This window comes from Malus sylvestris, chromosome 1 (assembly GCF_916048215.2).
Source record: "Malus sylvestris chromosome 1, drMalSylv7.2, whole genome shotgun sequence".
Taxonomy (NCBI): domain Eukaryota; kingdom Viridiplantae; phylum Streptophyta; class Magnoliopsida; order Rosales; family Rosaceae; genus Malus; species Malus sylvestris.
The window spans coordinates 18,530,553-18,544,497 of record NC_062260.1 but is presented as its reverse complement, the minus strand read 5'-3'; the positions used below and the strand labels follow the sequence as shown (position 1 = coordinate 18,544,497).

At 39.7% G+C, this 13,945-nt stretch overlaps 2 protein-coding genes across 7 annotated transcripts in view; both read left to right on the top strand.

The window, feature by feature from the left end:
• The window catches only part of LOC126618220 (NAC domain-containing protein 71-like), a 71,420-nt gene that overhangs the window by 39,291 nt on the left and 18,184 nt on the right, over window positions 1–13,945 (top strand). The window lies entirely within an intron of this gene.
• LOC126618289 (sodium/hydrogen exchanger 6-like) lies at window positions 227–2,514 on the top strand. Of its 5 annotated transcripts, none has more exons than XM_050286338.1 (6): window positions 233–476; window positions 667–1,043; window positions 1,129–1,226; window positions 1,329–1,404; window positions 1,500–1,519; window positions 1,684–2,514. In XM_050286338.1, the coding sequence occupies exons 2-6, from the start codon at window positions 1,041–1,043 to the stop codon at window positions 1,907–1,909; spliced, it is 423 nt and encodes a 140-aa protein (XP_050142295.1). In that variant the 5' UTR covers window positions 233–476; window positions 667–1,040; the 3' UTR covers window positions 1,910–2,514. The 5 variants fall into 5 exon arrangements, 3 of the variants coding, with proteins under 3 accessions (XP_050142295.1, XP_050142297.1, XP_050142300.1); XM_050286340.1 differs by having other exon boundaries at window positions 621–1,043; XM_050286343.1 differs by having other exon boundaries at window positions 236–306.

Genomic DNA, 13,945 nt, shown 5'->3' with positions numbered 1-13,945 from the left:
TAAATATATATATATATATATATATATATATATATATATATATGTATATATATATATATATATATATATATGTATACGGGGAGCTTAAGGGGAGGGATCCCATTTTTTTGAAAAAATGGGGAGCCTTCTCCTAACCGTTGGATGAAATGGGTGGTTGAGATTAAATGTGGATCCCCATCTTTCATTTTCCTTTTTCTTTTCTGGTTTCCGCCTCTTCTGTGCGACACCGGCGCACATCATCTCCCACGAACAGAGCGCAATACCAGCCAAATCACAGGCCATCGCGAATAACCTTTGAGATTTCAGGTATGGGTCTCCTCCTTATTCACTATTTTAGACGATTAATTTGGATTTGGAATGAACAATTGGGGTTTTTTCTGGTTCTCTCCTCTCCCTTGCGACACAAATATCTCCCACGAATAGAGCTTCGCGCCAGCCAAATCACAGGCCATCGTCTTTAACCTTTGAGATTTCAGGTATGGGTCTTCTCCTCATTCACTATTTTAGGTGATTAATTTGGAATTTGGGTTGAACAATTGGGGTTTATATTTTCAAATTCTAAAAGCAAAACCTATTGCGTTCTGATTCTTTTCTTCCATTCTTTGATGGCCTTTGTTTAGTTGGTGCTACGACGGAAATAACGAGGGTGTCTTGTTATCTTTTCAGTCTTCAAAACTTGGAGTGCTGTATGTTTGTCCTCTTTCCATACTTCTCGTGAGTCATCTTTTGTACCCCATTCCAAGACTCTGACAGGGAAACGTGATATGCACTCAGTTAATTCAGGTACAGAACCATTAAAATCAGGTTAATATCATCTTTGCTGCAAAGAATCTAATCTTAAGTCAGTAAACTTTAAACTTTCAGTATTTGTTAGTACACGCGTTGTTGTCTGAGGATGTCAACAATTGGATATAACTTATGTAAATTAGTTTTAAGGCCTTCTCCTTATATGCAAATTGACGTAGAACTATCATCTGTTTAGTTACATGCTTGCAGAAGGTCTTGGTCTGTCTGGTATTGTGTCAATATTGTTCACATGAATGGTAAGTGGAAGAACTGTACATTTTTTTCTTTTTAATATATTTTACGGTAAAGCTGTGCCATGGACAAACTGGTGTTCTGTTTTAGGTTATGAAGCATTATACGTATTCAAATTTATCAGAAAACTCTCAAAGATCTGTTTCTTCCTTTTTCCATTTGATATCATCACTAGCGGAGACGTTTGTGTAAGTGAGCTTTTCATTGTCTTGATCACATATCCAGTATTTAAGCTGTTATTTACACATGACACACCACGCTTGTTTTGAAATGAAAACCTTAATTTTCAGGTTTATATACATGGGTTTTGATATTGCCAAGGAACAACATAGCTGGTCACATGTGGGGTTCATTTTTTTCTCAATTGTATCCTTTGAATTAGTAGTCTAATGTGAAAAGTTCTTATACTGTAGCAACTGAAACTTCATCTTTTTCCTTAACTTGGTCCGTGATTGCCTCAGATTTTTATTATAGTTGCAAGGTATGCTTTCTGTATGTTTACTGTGATGAGACTTTGGTCATAATCTTACTTTATTAGTCTTTCAATTTCTAGACATTTGTTATTTCATTTTCCTTGTCCGTTTGTACAAATCGCTGTATTTTGGTATGAAAATCTTAATCAGTTTGCCGAATGATTTTGTGCAGGGCAGCTAATGTTTTTTCTTGTGCATATTTGGTCAATGTGGTTCGACTTGCACACAGACAGATACCTTTAAAACACCAGAAAGCACTTTGTGTCGAGTCTTACGATGGAAATTTAAAGGAACAAAAAAGAGAGGGTTTAAGGTTTAGGGTTTTAGGGCAAACAATGTTGTTGCTGCTCTTTAAAAATGAGTTATTGATATGCAGATTGAAAAGGAGACTAATTTGAAGGTGGGAGGAACCTTTTGGTCAAGCTAACCAAATTATACTTATGTTTATACATATGCTTGTACTGGGATTTGATTGTGTTTTGAACTAGCATCTTGTCCTATTAGCCTGTCTTTATGCCATAGTTCCTCATTGTATGCCGAACTAGAATTCTGTTGAAGAGTAGATGAAAAGAAATCGATGCTGCAGAGGAGATGAAATGAAACCAATGCTGCAGAGGATCTATGGCACTGCATGGGAGAGTGAAGATCAATTGAAGGCATTTATTCATTTCAAAGAGGAAGCTAAATGTCAAGATCACAGGAGCCTTGGTCAAGCTTGACTTGTTTTCATATCTTGGTTAACAAAAGGAACCCTCACTCATATCATGAATTTCCTATTTGAGTTGCTGAGTTGATGAGTAGCAACCAACAAGCAGAGTATGAAAAGGAAGTTGCAAAACTCAAGCTTTAGCAATTAGCAGCAAGCAGCAATATGAAAAAGAAGTTGCAGATGTCTTCCATGTTGACTCAAAAGTTATTTATCGACATTTTGTAAATTGTTATTGTTTTTTACTGTGTATGAGAAGCACTGTAAAAGAATTGGATTGATATTCATGAAATAAAAAAAAACCATTTGATGTCTTCCATGTTGCCTCCAAAGTTGAGATGCTATTGTTCTTTATCATTGAACTATAAATTTCTAAATAAAGTCATACAAAATATGTGAATTCCTTCAAGTTCATGGCCAATTCCTCCAAATTCATAGAATAAACTTATGCACAACAGAGGAACCTCATTAACACCATGCAAATTAGGAACAAAAAAATGAGATCAGCTTCCTATGGACAATGAGTGCTCCTCATCCTGCAAGCTCATGGCCAATTCCTCCAAATTCATAGAATAAACTTATGCAAAACAGAGGAACCTCATTAACACCATGCAAATTAGGAACAAAAAAATGAGATCAGCTTCCTATAGACAATGAGTGTTGCTCATCCTGCAATTAACCAAAATAGAAATCATAAAAATGTTGATTAACAATAATAATGCTATTATACATCAAAGACAACAAACGCATTTCAACTATTGATATATTAATTGCACGATATACATAGAAAAACACGTGGAGTATGTATTCTTACCGATTGTGGAGCTCTGGACAATTTCTTTTGTCATGATTAACTCCGTATTGCCCACACCCATGACAAAGGTTACCATTAACCCTCTTCTTGCATTTTCCTTTCTCTTTTCCCTTTTTAAGTCTTTTTCCAGATCCTTTGGTCTTAACAGGATCAGGTTCAAGAAAAAACATGATTCACATAGGATGGAACCCAAGTAGATCGAATCCCATATATTGATTGCAACCAGCCATTACCAGATAATCCACTTTTTGAAACAACGGCCATCCATTTCACATCAAACTCCTATCTAGTCTCTGACTCCCAAATACATGCTTTGAAATCTAAATAATGATCTTTGTATTTCATCGCAGGAAGCTTGCTCGAGAACTTATCCAAAATATGCCACGTACAGAATCTGTGAAACGTGTTTGGAAAACAGTAAGGAATGGCTTTTGTCATTGCCGGATCTTGATCAGTAATAATCATTTTTGGAGCATCACCAGGCATGGCATTTAAAAATTCTCTAAATAACCAAACGAATGAATCTGTTGTCTCGTCACTTAGAAAGGCACCAGCAAAAACGATTGTTTGACCATGATTGTTTATACCCATGAACGGGGCAAATATCATACTATACCGGTTGGTGTTGTATGTAGTGTCAAAAATGACCACATCACCATAAAGCTTGTATGCTTGCCTAGAACTTGCATCGGCCCAAAAACATTGAGTAATCTTGTGTTCTTCATCTGCTTGAATCTTGAATGTGAATTCAGAATTTCTTTCTTGCTCTAGCAAAAAATGATCATGCAACATTTTTCCATCATGCCCCTTCATCTTGTTTCGCACTTTTCCTCGATAGTTATTTAAATCTTCTTGTGTACAACCAACATTTTCAATTCCACCTACCTGCAATCCAAGAATGTCAAATTGTTTGTGTGGAGGTATGTTTGCCATGTCTAGCTGATCAGCTAATATTTTATGACACTTAGTAACCTTGCAATGAGACTTTAGCAAGTGGCGTCTTCGTGGGGATGTCATTGGATGATTATGACCCTCGTCAAATATGGTGATTGCATACCCACCAAGTTTAGATCTCACAACTATCAATCTTGCTTTACAACTTTCTTTGGTTAATCCACGACGCTTTTGTTCGTCACCAATCCATTCTTTTGTATTACTTCCCTCTTTGTTGCACACAAACTCCTTTCTCGTGATCTCACCATCCTTATTTTTCTTACTTGAATGCATTCGAACACTAAACCCAGCCTCCCTTGCATAATTGTTGTAAAATTCAAGCACTTCGTCTAATGTTTCGAAACGTTGACCTATGGTAGGCTTGAACTCATCTGTTACTTGAGGATAGAAAAAACAAATACCAGCTACAATTTCTGACTGATTTTCCATTGGAACTTGCATTTCATTAGCTTCCATAACTTGAACAGGCATTTCATTAGTTCCCGTAACTTCAATAGTCATCTCATTAGCTTCCATAGCTTCCATAACTTGAATAGGCATTTCATCAGTTCCCGTAACTTCAATAGTCATCTCATTAGCTTCCATAACTTGAACATGAACATTAGCACAATCAAACATCCACACCAAAAAGAATAATAAAAAGCATCAACAAAAATTTGAAAAGAAGAACAAAACTCAAATTATTCAAGAAAAATCTGTAACCAAGTTGAATTAGAACTCAAAAACCAACTTGAATTTTCTATTTTCTATCTCGTCCACTGCCTCTCGATTTTCAGTGAACTGTCTATGTGAGTAACATGCTTTTCCAAGGCGATAAACCTCTTCAAGGTCAGTTTTCTTTAGTGGGTTTCCAAGACAATCCCAATTATTACAGCGGCGTATATCGTTAATGAAGAGTTCCTTTTCAATTTATTTCAATTTGTCTTCTTAGCTACTCTCACAGGCTGCCCACCTGCGAGGTCAACTCTTCCAGCCTCCATGTTTGCCCATTCTTCTCACAATTTATATTTACTTTAACTAGAAAAACCCACATGATTACTAAAAAGGATAAACTTGGCTCCTTGGTTGTTAATGAAGAGTTCCTTTTCAATTAGAGGGTATTCGATTACAATTTTGTGAGTTTTAAGTATGATCGACTAACGCACACTGAAACACAACAGCTTCTCTGTTCGTGGGAGAGGAGAGAACCAGAAAAAAACCCCATTTGTTCAATCCAAATCCAAATTAATCGTCTAAAATAGTGAATGAGGAGGAGACCCATACCTGAAATCTCAAAGATTATTCGCGATGGCCTGTGATTTGGCTGGTATTGTGCTCTGTTCGTGGGAGATGACTGCGCCGGTGTCACACGGAAAAGGCGGGAACCAGAAAAGAAAAAGAAAAAAGAAAGATGGGGATCCTCATTTAATCTCAACCACCCATTTCATCCAACGGTTAGGAGAAGGCTCCCCATTTTTTCAAAAACATGGGGATCCCTCCCCTTAAGCTCCCCGTATATGTATATAATAATTAATAATATATATTTTCGTTTCGGTATGGGATTCCCGAAATATTTAGAAGACAATCTCAAATCCCATACCGAAATTTCATGATTAGTTTGGGATAGCATCCCAAAAATTTCGGAAATTTCGGTTTGGGAAATTTTTTATTTGAGATCGGGATTTTTTTTCCACTTCTAGTACTAGCCACGGTTTGCAGTAGAGTTTATATTTGGTATAGCGTATAGAGTTTGACTTTTTTCTGTTTCTATGGACCAGATGAAAGGATGGATGGCTAACCCTGGAATCTCAAATATAATATATTGTTTTTTGGTTAATCATTTAGGGAGCAGGGATTCGAACTTTTGGGATACCTTCTTAAAATTGTGAAATAGAAGCACTACTAAACCATGGTGTTGTTCTTGTTGTTAGAAGTGGAAATGTTATTCGTTTTTCTATAGTTGTAAAAGAATCATTTGGGGAGCGAGGATTTGAACTCTTGGGACATCTTTTAAAATTGGGAAGTTGAAATGTTTTTCGTTTTAATATAATTTCAAAAGAATGTTTACTATAATATAATGTCGTTCGTGTTGTTAGAGGTTGAAAGTTAAAACTTAGAATGTTTTTCTATAATCGCAAAAGGAAATGAGTTCATGTTGTTAGAGGTTGAAAGTTAGGGATCATGATCCTCTTCTGAGCTTAGGAGGCAAACCCATCAGACCATTGAAGTTTGATCAAACGACTATAAACAGGGAGAGGCTCGAAATCTCGCCACCACCCCGTTGTTGCTCAAAGTCTTTTTTTTTTTTGTTAAAGAGCACATAAAATGGGCCATTTACCACCTATACACATCTGCAAAAACCACCCAAAAGATTTTGCTTGGTAAAAAATTGTTTGAAGGGGAGCTGCATTACCATTCAAATTTGATGCTTAGAGAAATATTAAAGCGACCTTGCTAGACACATTTACCGAATAATACTGTGGTTTATATGTTTATGCAGAATGCGTGGGTATTGAGAACTTACCAATCAGTACTCAAAATTCTCACTCATTACGTGGATCAATAATTTTGCGATACTTATCTCTTGTTATGTGGATAACCAAACGCCTATCTTCTTCCTTCATGGGAGATCTGGTCAATCCCTCGCCTCATTCAAGGTGTTCCCATCCTATCACCTCCGTCGACTCAACCTTTTCACCTCCATCAGTCCCACCCGTCTCTACCATCGACTCCGCCCCCAATCCGTCCCCTTATTTCTCATGGCAGCCATGGCAGTGGGGGAGGAAGGTGACAGCGAATCGTGAAATGGTTTCATGGAAGGTTTTGTATTGATTGACATGGAAGAAGATGAGGCTGATCATATTTGCAACGGCACGAATGAGAGAATGTTGGAGCAATATTAGAAAATATGAAAATCATAAAGAAAATCACAACATCAATAGTATACAAAATTCATGTAAACAACTAGAAATAAAGTTAGGAAAACTGACAAACTTGAAGATTGAGGCTTGCATAAATGTAATGTCCTAAAGACAGAATTTCGCCCCTACTCTTGTGCTTGTAGTTCGTTAGGCGTCCGTCTCCCAGGATTCAACAATCTATAATCCGAAGTCAAAGCACTTCAATCTTCGGACACTAGCGAACTTCATATATTCTATACTCTCAAGACACGACTCGAATTTCTACTAAGACATTGGAGAAAACTCTTCTCTTCATTCTATTAGACAGGTGGGATGCTTGAGTTTATATAGAACTCAAGCCACCCTTTTTGAAACAATATGACTGTTGTCTAAAGTTTCAACGAACAGAAACAACTCATGAATTTTAATTCAACTATGACATATGATCAGTTTGGGATTCCCGAAACTTCATGATCGGTTTGGAATAGCATCCCAAAAATTTTGGGAATTTCGGTTTGGGAAATTTTTGATTTGAGATCGGGATTTTTTTTGTTCGGTTCGAGATTTCGGGATTTTTTTTTCCACTTCTAGTACCAGCCATCTAAGATTCATATAGCCGATCCCACTCAGTGACTTGGATTTTCCAAGTCTCCAACCAAGAAGTTTTCCTCACTCGGGAAATTAAGGGAACACTACCCCAACCTACATGCTCCACTCAGAAAGCTTCAACATACAAGCTTCAACAAAAGAAAATTCAAAGAACTTAGCGAAGAAGGCTTTGGTGTATTTAACACAATACGTTGAAATGAAGGAAAGCTTATTTATTGATATCCCCGATAAGCTACAAATATGTACATATACATGAGTCAAAATAAACACACAAGAGGGAGCCTTCACAAAGGTTGCTTAGGAGAAGTCTCAGCAGTCGGTAGAGCCCCAGAAAGAGAAGGCACCAGAGGGGGATCATTTGGAGCCTCAGTACTGGACAGAACCCTAGAAGGAGGAGGCATCAGAGGTTGATCATTTGGAGCTTCATTACGCGGTACAGCCCCAGAAGACGAAGGCAATAAATGCCTTTGGAACAAACCCACAAATCTCTGATGATCAAGTAAAACCTGACCATCAGTTTCCTTCATCTGGTCAAGCTTCCTCTTCATGTTTGTAGCATAGTCATGTGCGAGCCGGTGCAACTGTTTATTCTCATGCTTGAGCCCTCTAATCTCCTGTTTGAGACTCATCACTTCAGCCGCCAATGATTCAACTTGGCGGGTTCGAGCAAATAGGCGTTGGGCCATATTAGACACAGAACCTGCACACTGAACACTGAGAGCCAGCGAATCCTTAACAGCTAACTCATCAGACCGTTTGGAAAGTAGTCTGTTATCTTTGGGAGTGAGAAGGTTCCTGGCCACCACCGCAGCAGTCATATCATTCTTCATCACGGAATCCCCAACGGTAAGAGGACCAGTTGGGGAGACGAAGGATGGGCGCCATATGTTGTCTGGAGAAGGCGGGGCTGCCTCTTCAACAAGGTTCAAGTCAAAACGACGGTCGGAGGGGCCAGACATTTTCAAAGGTGTTGAAGAGAGAAGAGGTCGGACAAATCAAGATCTTAGAAGTGCAAGAATGAAGCTTCTACTGGTGGAGATTCAAGTGTGCTTTGGAACTTAATGCCAGCCTCTATAAAAATCTGCACTCGACGGAGCTTCAGAAATCAAAGAGGCGCCTGCTCAGAAATCGAAGAGGCGTTTGCTTTCTCAAAAGTTGGGCTGCTTAGAGATCACGAGGGTTGATCTCAGAAATCGAAGAGCCGTTTGCTTTCTCAAAAGTTGGGCTGCTCAAAGACCACGAAGGCCGATCTCAGAAATCGAAGAGGCGCTCGCTTTCTCAAAAGCTGGGCTCCCTAGAGACCACGAGGGCCGATCTCAGAAATCGAAGAGGCACCTACTTTTCCAGCCTTGTCAGCACCTGTCACACGCACACTCAGCTTTGCGGAAATTATGGGCATTCTGTCAAAGACTTCTGGGGAAGTAGAAAACACATGAATCTTACTGTTCAATCACCCACTTCCCACACGCAACAATAGCTCATGGGTACCACAGATAACTTTGCCAAAGTTCTCTGCCAAAGTTGAGCACGTGAAGCTTGCAGCTCCCACTACATCGCTCTGACCAAGAAGGGTAAAAGAATAGCAAAGAAACAGCACTAACAAAGTTTAGACCCATAAATTTTGAAGGTATAGCTACCATATTATTACCCACAAGGGTAAAGGAACAGTACCACTGCTAGATAATTGGAAAGTCCATGTATGTCAACCTCTGTGCTTCGTGGCAAGGTAGACTAGCAAACATGCCCAACCTTTACTCACATTCGAGAAAACACTCCCAATAAGATTGCTTGCTCCAAAATCGAAGAGGCACCGTCCTCCGAATCTAAAGAGCCAGACTCCCAACATGACTACTTTCTTAAAAATCGAAGAGAGGGTAAAGGAACAGTACCATTGCTGGATAATTGGAAAGTCCCTGTGTGTCAACCTCTGTGCTTCGTGGCAAGGTAGACTAGCAAACATGCCCAACCTTTACTCACATTCGAGAAAACACTCCCAACAAGATTGCTTGCTCCAAAATCGAAGAGGCACCGCCCTCCGAATCTCGAGAGCCACTCTCCCAACATGATTACTTTCTCAAAAATCGAAGAGACACTGCTCCCCGAATCTCGAGAGCCAGACCCCCAGCATGATTGCTTTCTCAAAAATCGGTGAGGCACCGTTCTCCGAATCAATCGAAGAGGCGCTCGCTTTCTCAAAAGCTGGGCTGCTCAGAGACCACGAGGGCCGATCTCAGAAATCGAAGAGGAATCTACTTTTCTAGCCTTGTCAGCACCTGTCACACGCACACTCAGCTTTGCAGAAATTATGGGCATTCTGTCGAAGACTTCTGGTGAAGTAGAAAGCACATGAATCTTACTGTTCAATCACCCACTTCCCACACGCAACAATAACTCATGGGTACCACAGATCACTTTGCCAAAGTTCTCTGCCAAAGTTGAGCACGTGAAGCTTGCAGCTCCCACTACATCGCTCTGACCAAGAAAGGTAAAAGAATAGCAAAGAAACAGCACTAACAAAGTTTAGACACATAAATTTTGAAGGTCTAGCTACCATATTATTACCCACAAGGGTAAAGGAACAGTACCACTGCTGGATAATTGGAAAGTCCCTGTGTGTCAACCTCTGTGCTTCGTGGCAAGGTAGACTAGCAAACATGCCCAACCTTTACTCACATTCGAGAAAACAGTCCCAACAAGATTGCTTGCTCCAAAATCGAAGAGGCACCGTCCTCCGAATCTCGAGAGCCAGACTCCCAACATGACTACTTTCTCAAAATCGAAGAGAGGGTAAAGGAACAGTACCATTGCTGGATAATTGGAAAGTCCCTGTGTGTCAACCTTTGTGCTTCGTGGCAAGGTAGACTAGCAAACATGTCCAACCTTTACTCACATTCAAGACAACACTCCCAACAAGATTGCTTGCTCCAAAATCGAAGAGGCACCGCCTTCCGAATCTCGAGAGCCAGACTCCCAACATGATTACTTCCTCAAAATCGAAGAGACACTGCTCTCCGAATCTCGAGAGTCAGACCCCCAGCATGATTGCTTTCTCAAAAATCGAAGAGGCATCGTTCTCCGAATCTCGAGAGCCAGATACCACAGACCACTTTTTCAAAGTGCTCTGACAGAGTTAAAACATGTGAAACTGGCAGCTCCCACTACCGTGCTATGACCAAGCAGGGTAAAGGAATAGCATTACTACTTGTTGTTAGGGAGACTCCTATATATGTCGACCTCCATCCCCAACGGACAGGCAGACCTGCAAAAATGCTCAACCCTTCATCATATCTGAGAGGGCACTCCCAACAAAGCCTTTCGAAATATTCAGCTTTCTTTCCCCCCGATAATACCTCTGCAAACAAGCTATACTAGAGCAAGAATATCTCATATCATCAGGGTTAAAAGCAAGAGTATCCCATATCATGCTTTTTCCCTGTTTTTTCTTTTGGCCTTGTTTTTACCTGCAAGACAAGGAGAAAGAGAGCAATCAGTCAGCACTTGGAATCAAGCTTCCAGCCAGGAACTGACTGCCTGGAACCCCTTACCTGATTACTTACCTGGCATTGCTCTCGAGTACTCATCTTCATCATCTTATGTTTCCAGGGAAGATTCCGCATCTGCTTGAGGAACAGATAGGGCAAGTGCGAAGGATACAAGGAAGCATGTGGAGACAAGCGTAACAGCACACGTGCCGATACATCCATTACTCTGTCAAAAGCAAAAGTATCCCATATCAGCAGGGTGGAACGTACTCTAGATTTGATGGACTTGTTTTGACCCTCAAATTCTTCAGTCGGCCTTATACTCTGGAGGAAACCAGAAAACCCTCCAGCTCAGTTCAAGAATAAGCCTGTGGAAAGTTACTTCTTCAAAAGCAAAAGTATCTCATATCATCTCTTCTCATTTTTCTTCTCTTTATCCTTCATGCTGCTGCAAGATGGGGAGAAGGTGAACAATCAGTCGGAGCTCTGATTGCTTACCTTGTCTGTCACCTCTTTCAGCAGACCCCCTAGCTCGGCGACTTGGGGGACTCCTACTACATGGTTTGTATCGCGCTTGACCAAGCCTGAAACTACAAGTAAGCTTCAAGTGAAATTGATACATTACCTTGTGCATCTCCACCAGTTAAAGATACCACCCCTGGATGGAGGAAGAGTACTTCCAGAGAAGATGCCACATCTACCTATGAGACAGATAAGGCAAGTCAAGACGACACCACACTCCGATACTTAGAAGTTTCGTGATTACGAGATCATTCTCCCACAATATTTCCTAATGTCATTTGTACTAAATCATTCACTCGTACTCACTAAAGGAGAGCTTGAACCTATGTACTTGTGTAAACCCTTCACAATTAATGAGAACTCTTCTATTCCGTGGACGTAGCCAATCTGGGTGAACCACGTACATCTTGTGTTTGCTTTCTTATCTCTATCCATTTATATACTTATCCACACTAATGACCGGAGCAATCTAGCGAAGATCACAAAAAGCGACCGTTTTCGTTACCTATGATCTATCTTGCAAGAGAACGGAGAATTAGATGGAGATCTCAACCATAGAATACGAGCTGGATGGAAAGAGTGCATCCGGCGTGTTGTGTGACCGTCGTAGGCCACTGAAGCTCAAGGAAAAATTTTATAGGACGGCAATAAGGCCAGCGATGTTGTATGGCAGAGAATGTTGGGTGGTGAAGCATCAACACGTACACAAAATGGGTGTAGCGGAGATGAGGATGCTTCGTGGGATGTGTGGGCACACGAGAAAGGATAAGATTGGGAATGAGGATATCCGAGGTAAAGTAGGAGTAGCCGAAATTGTAGGAAAGATGAGAGAAAATCGGCTCTGGTGATTTGGACATGTGCAAAGAAGGCCGACTGACGCTCCGGTTCGAAGATGTGACTACGGGACAGAGGTTCAGGGCCGAAGGGGTAGAGGAAGACCTAGGAAAACTTTGGAAGAGACTCTAAGAAAAGACTTAGAGTACTTGGATCTAACGGAGGGCATGACACAAAACCGAGCGCAATGGCGTTCTAGGATTCATATAGCCGACCCCACTTAGTGGGAAAAGGCTTTGTTGTTGTTGTTGTGTTCTAGTACCAGCCACGGTTTGCAGTAGAGTTTATATTTGGTATAGCATATAGAGTTTGATTTTTTTTTTGTTTCTACGGACCAGATGAAAGGATGGATGGCTAACCCTGGAATCTCAAATATAATATATTGTTTTTTTTCTTAATCATTTAAGGATCAGGGATTCGAACTTTTGAGATATCTTCTTAAAATTGTGAAATAGAAGCACTACTAGACCATGGTGTTGTTCTTGTTGTTAGAAGTGGAAATGTTATTCGTTTTTCTATAGTTGCAAAAGAATCATTTGGGGAGGGAGGATTTGAACTCTTAGGATATCTTTTAAAATTGGGAAGTTGAAATGTTTTTCGTTTTAATATAATTTCAAAAGAAATCATTTGGGTGCAGGGATTTAAACTTTTGGAATCTTCTAAAATTTTGAAAGATAAATATTACTATACTATAATGTTGTTTGTGTTGTTAGAGGTTGAAAGTTAAAACTTAGAATGTTTTTCTATAATCGCAAAAGAATAAAAAAAAAACGAGTTCGTGTTGTTAGAGGTTGAAAGTTAGGGATCATGATCTTCTTCTGAGTGTAGGAGGCTGGGCCTCCTAAGCAAACCCATCGGATCGTTGAAATTTGATCAAACGACTACAAACAAGGAGAGGCTCTAATTCTCGCCACCCTGTTGTTGTTCAAAGTTTTTTTTTTTTTAACGAGCACATAAAATGGGCCATTTACCACCTATACGTCATATAGCCCACATCTTCACAACCTACCCAAAAAATTTTGCTTGGTAAAAAATTGTTTGAAGGGGAGCTGCATTACCATTCAAATTTGATGCTTAGAGAAAAGATTAAAGCGACCTTGCTAGACACTTTTACCGAATAATACTATGGTTTATATCTTTATGCATAATGCTTGGGTATTGAGAACTTACCAATCAGTACTTAAAGTACTCACTCATTACGTGGATCAATAATTTTGCGACACTTATCTCTTGTTATGTGGACAACCAAACACTTATCTCTTGTAATATTTTTGAGTCATGTAATAGGTCAGTATATATTGGGTATTGAATTATGTATACCCAAACCCAAGTATTGTCCTATCTTTATTCTGTGGAATTAATCCTAAAATTTATGAATTTTACACTTACGATATTATGGATTAAGTGAAAAATGGGAACAAAAAGGTGTGAATGAATGGTACAACATATATGTGAGGTGGGGTAGTCAGTAGTGTACTAGAGGACTATTTGCTGAGGAAGTATTGGATATCTCCATCCTCCAATCACAAAATTCAAATATATTTTTATAAAGAGGGAGGTGTTATAAATAAGCAAAATTTAGAAAGATAACCTTTACTCGGGACAGGAACGAAGCAGTTTCAAAGTATTATACC

What these genes read in the sequence shown, in the direction of transcription:
- LOC126618289 (XM_050286338.1), top strand. An exon ending in TCACTAGCGGAGACGTTTGT is followed by an intron (nt 1,227 to 1,328) that starts GTAAGTGAGCTT and finishes CTTAATTTTCAG; the next exon opens with GTTTATATACATGGGTTTTG. An exon ending in GGTTCATTTTTTTCTCAATT is followed by an intron (nt 1,405 to 1,499) that starts GTATCCTTTGAA and finishes TGATTGCCTCAG; the next exon opens with ATTTTTATTATAGTTGCAAG.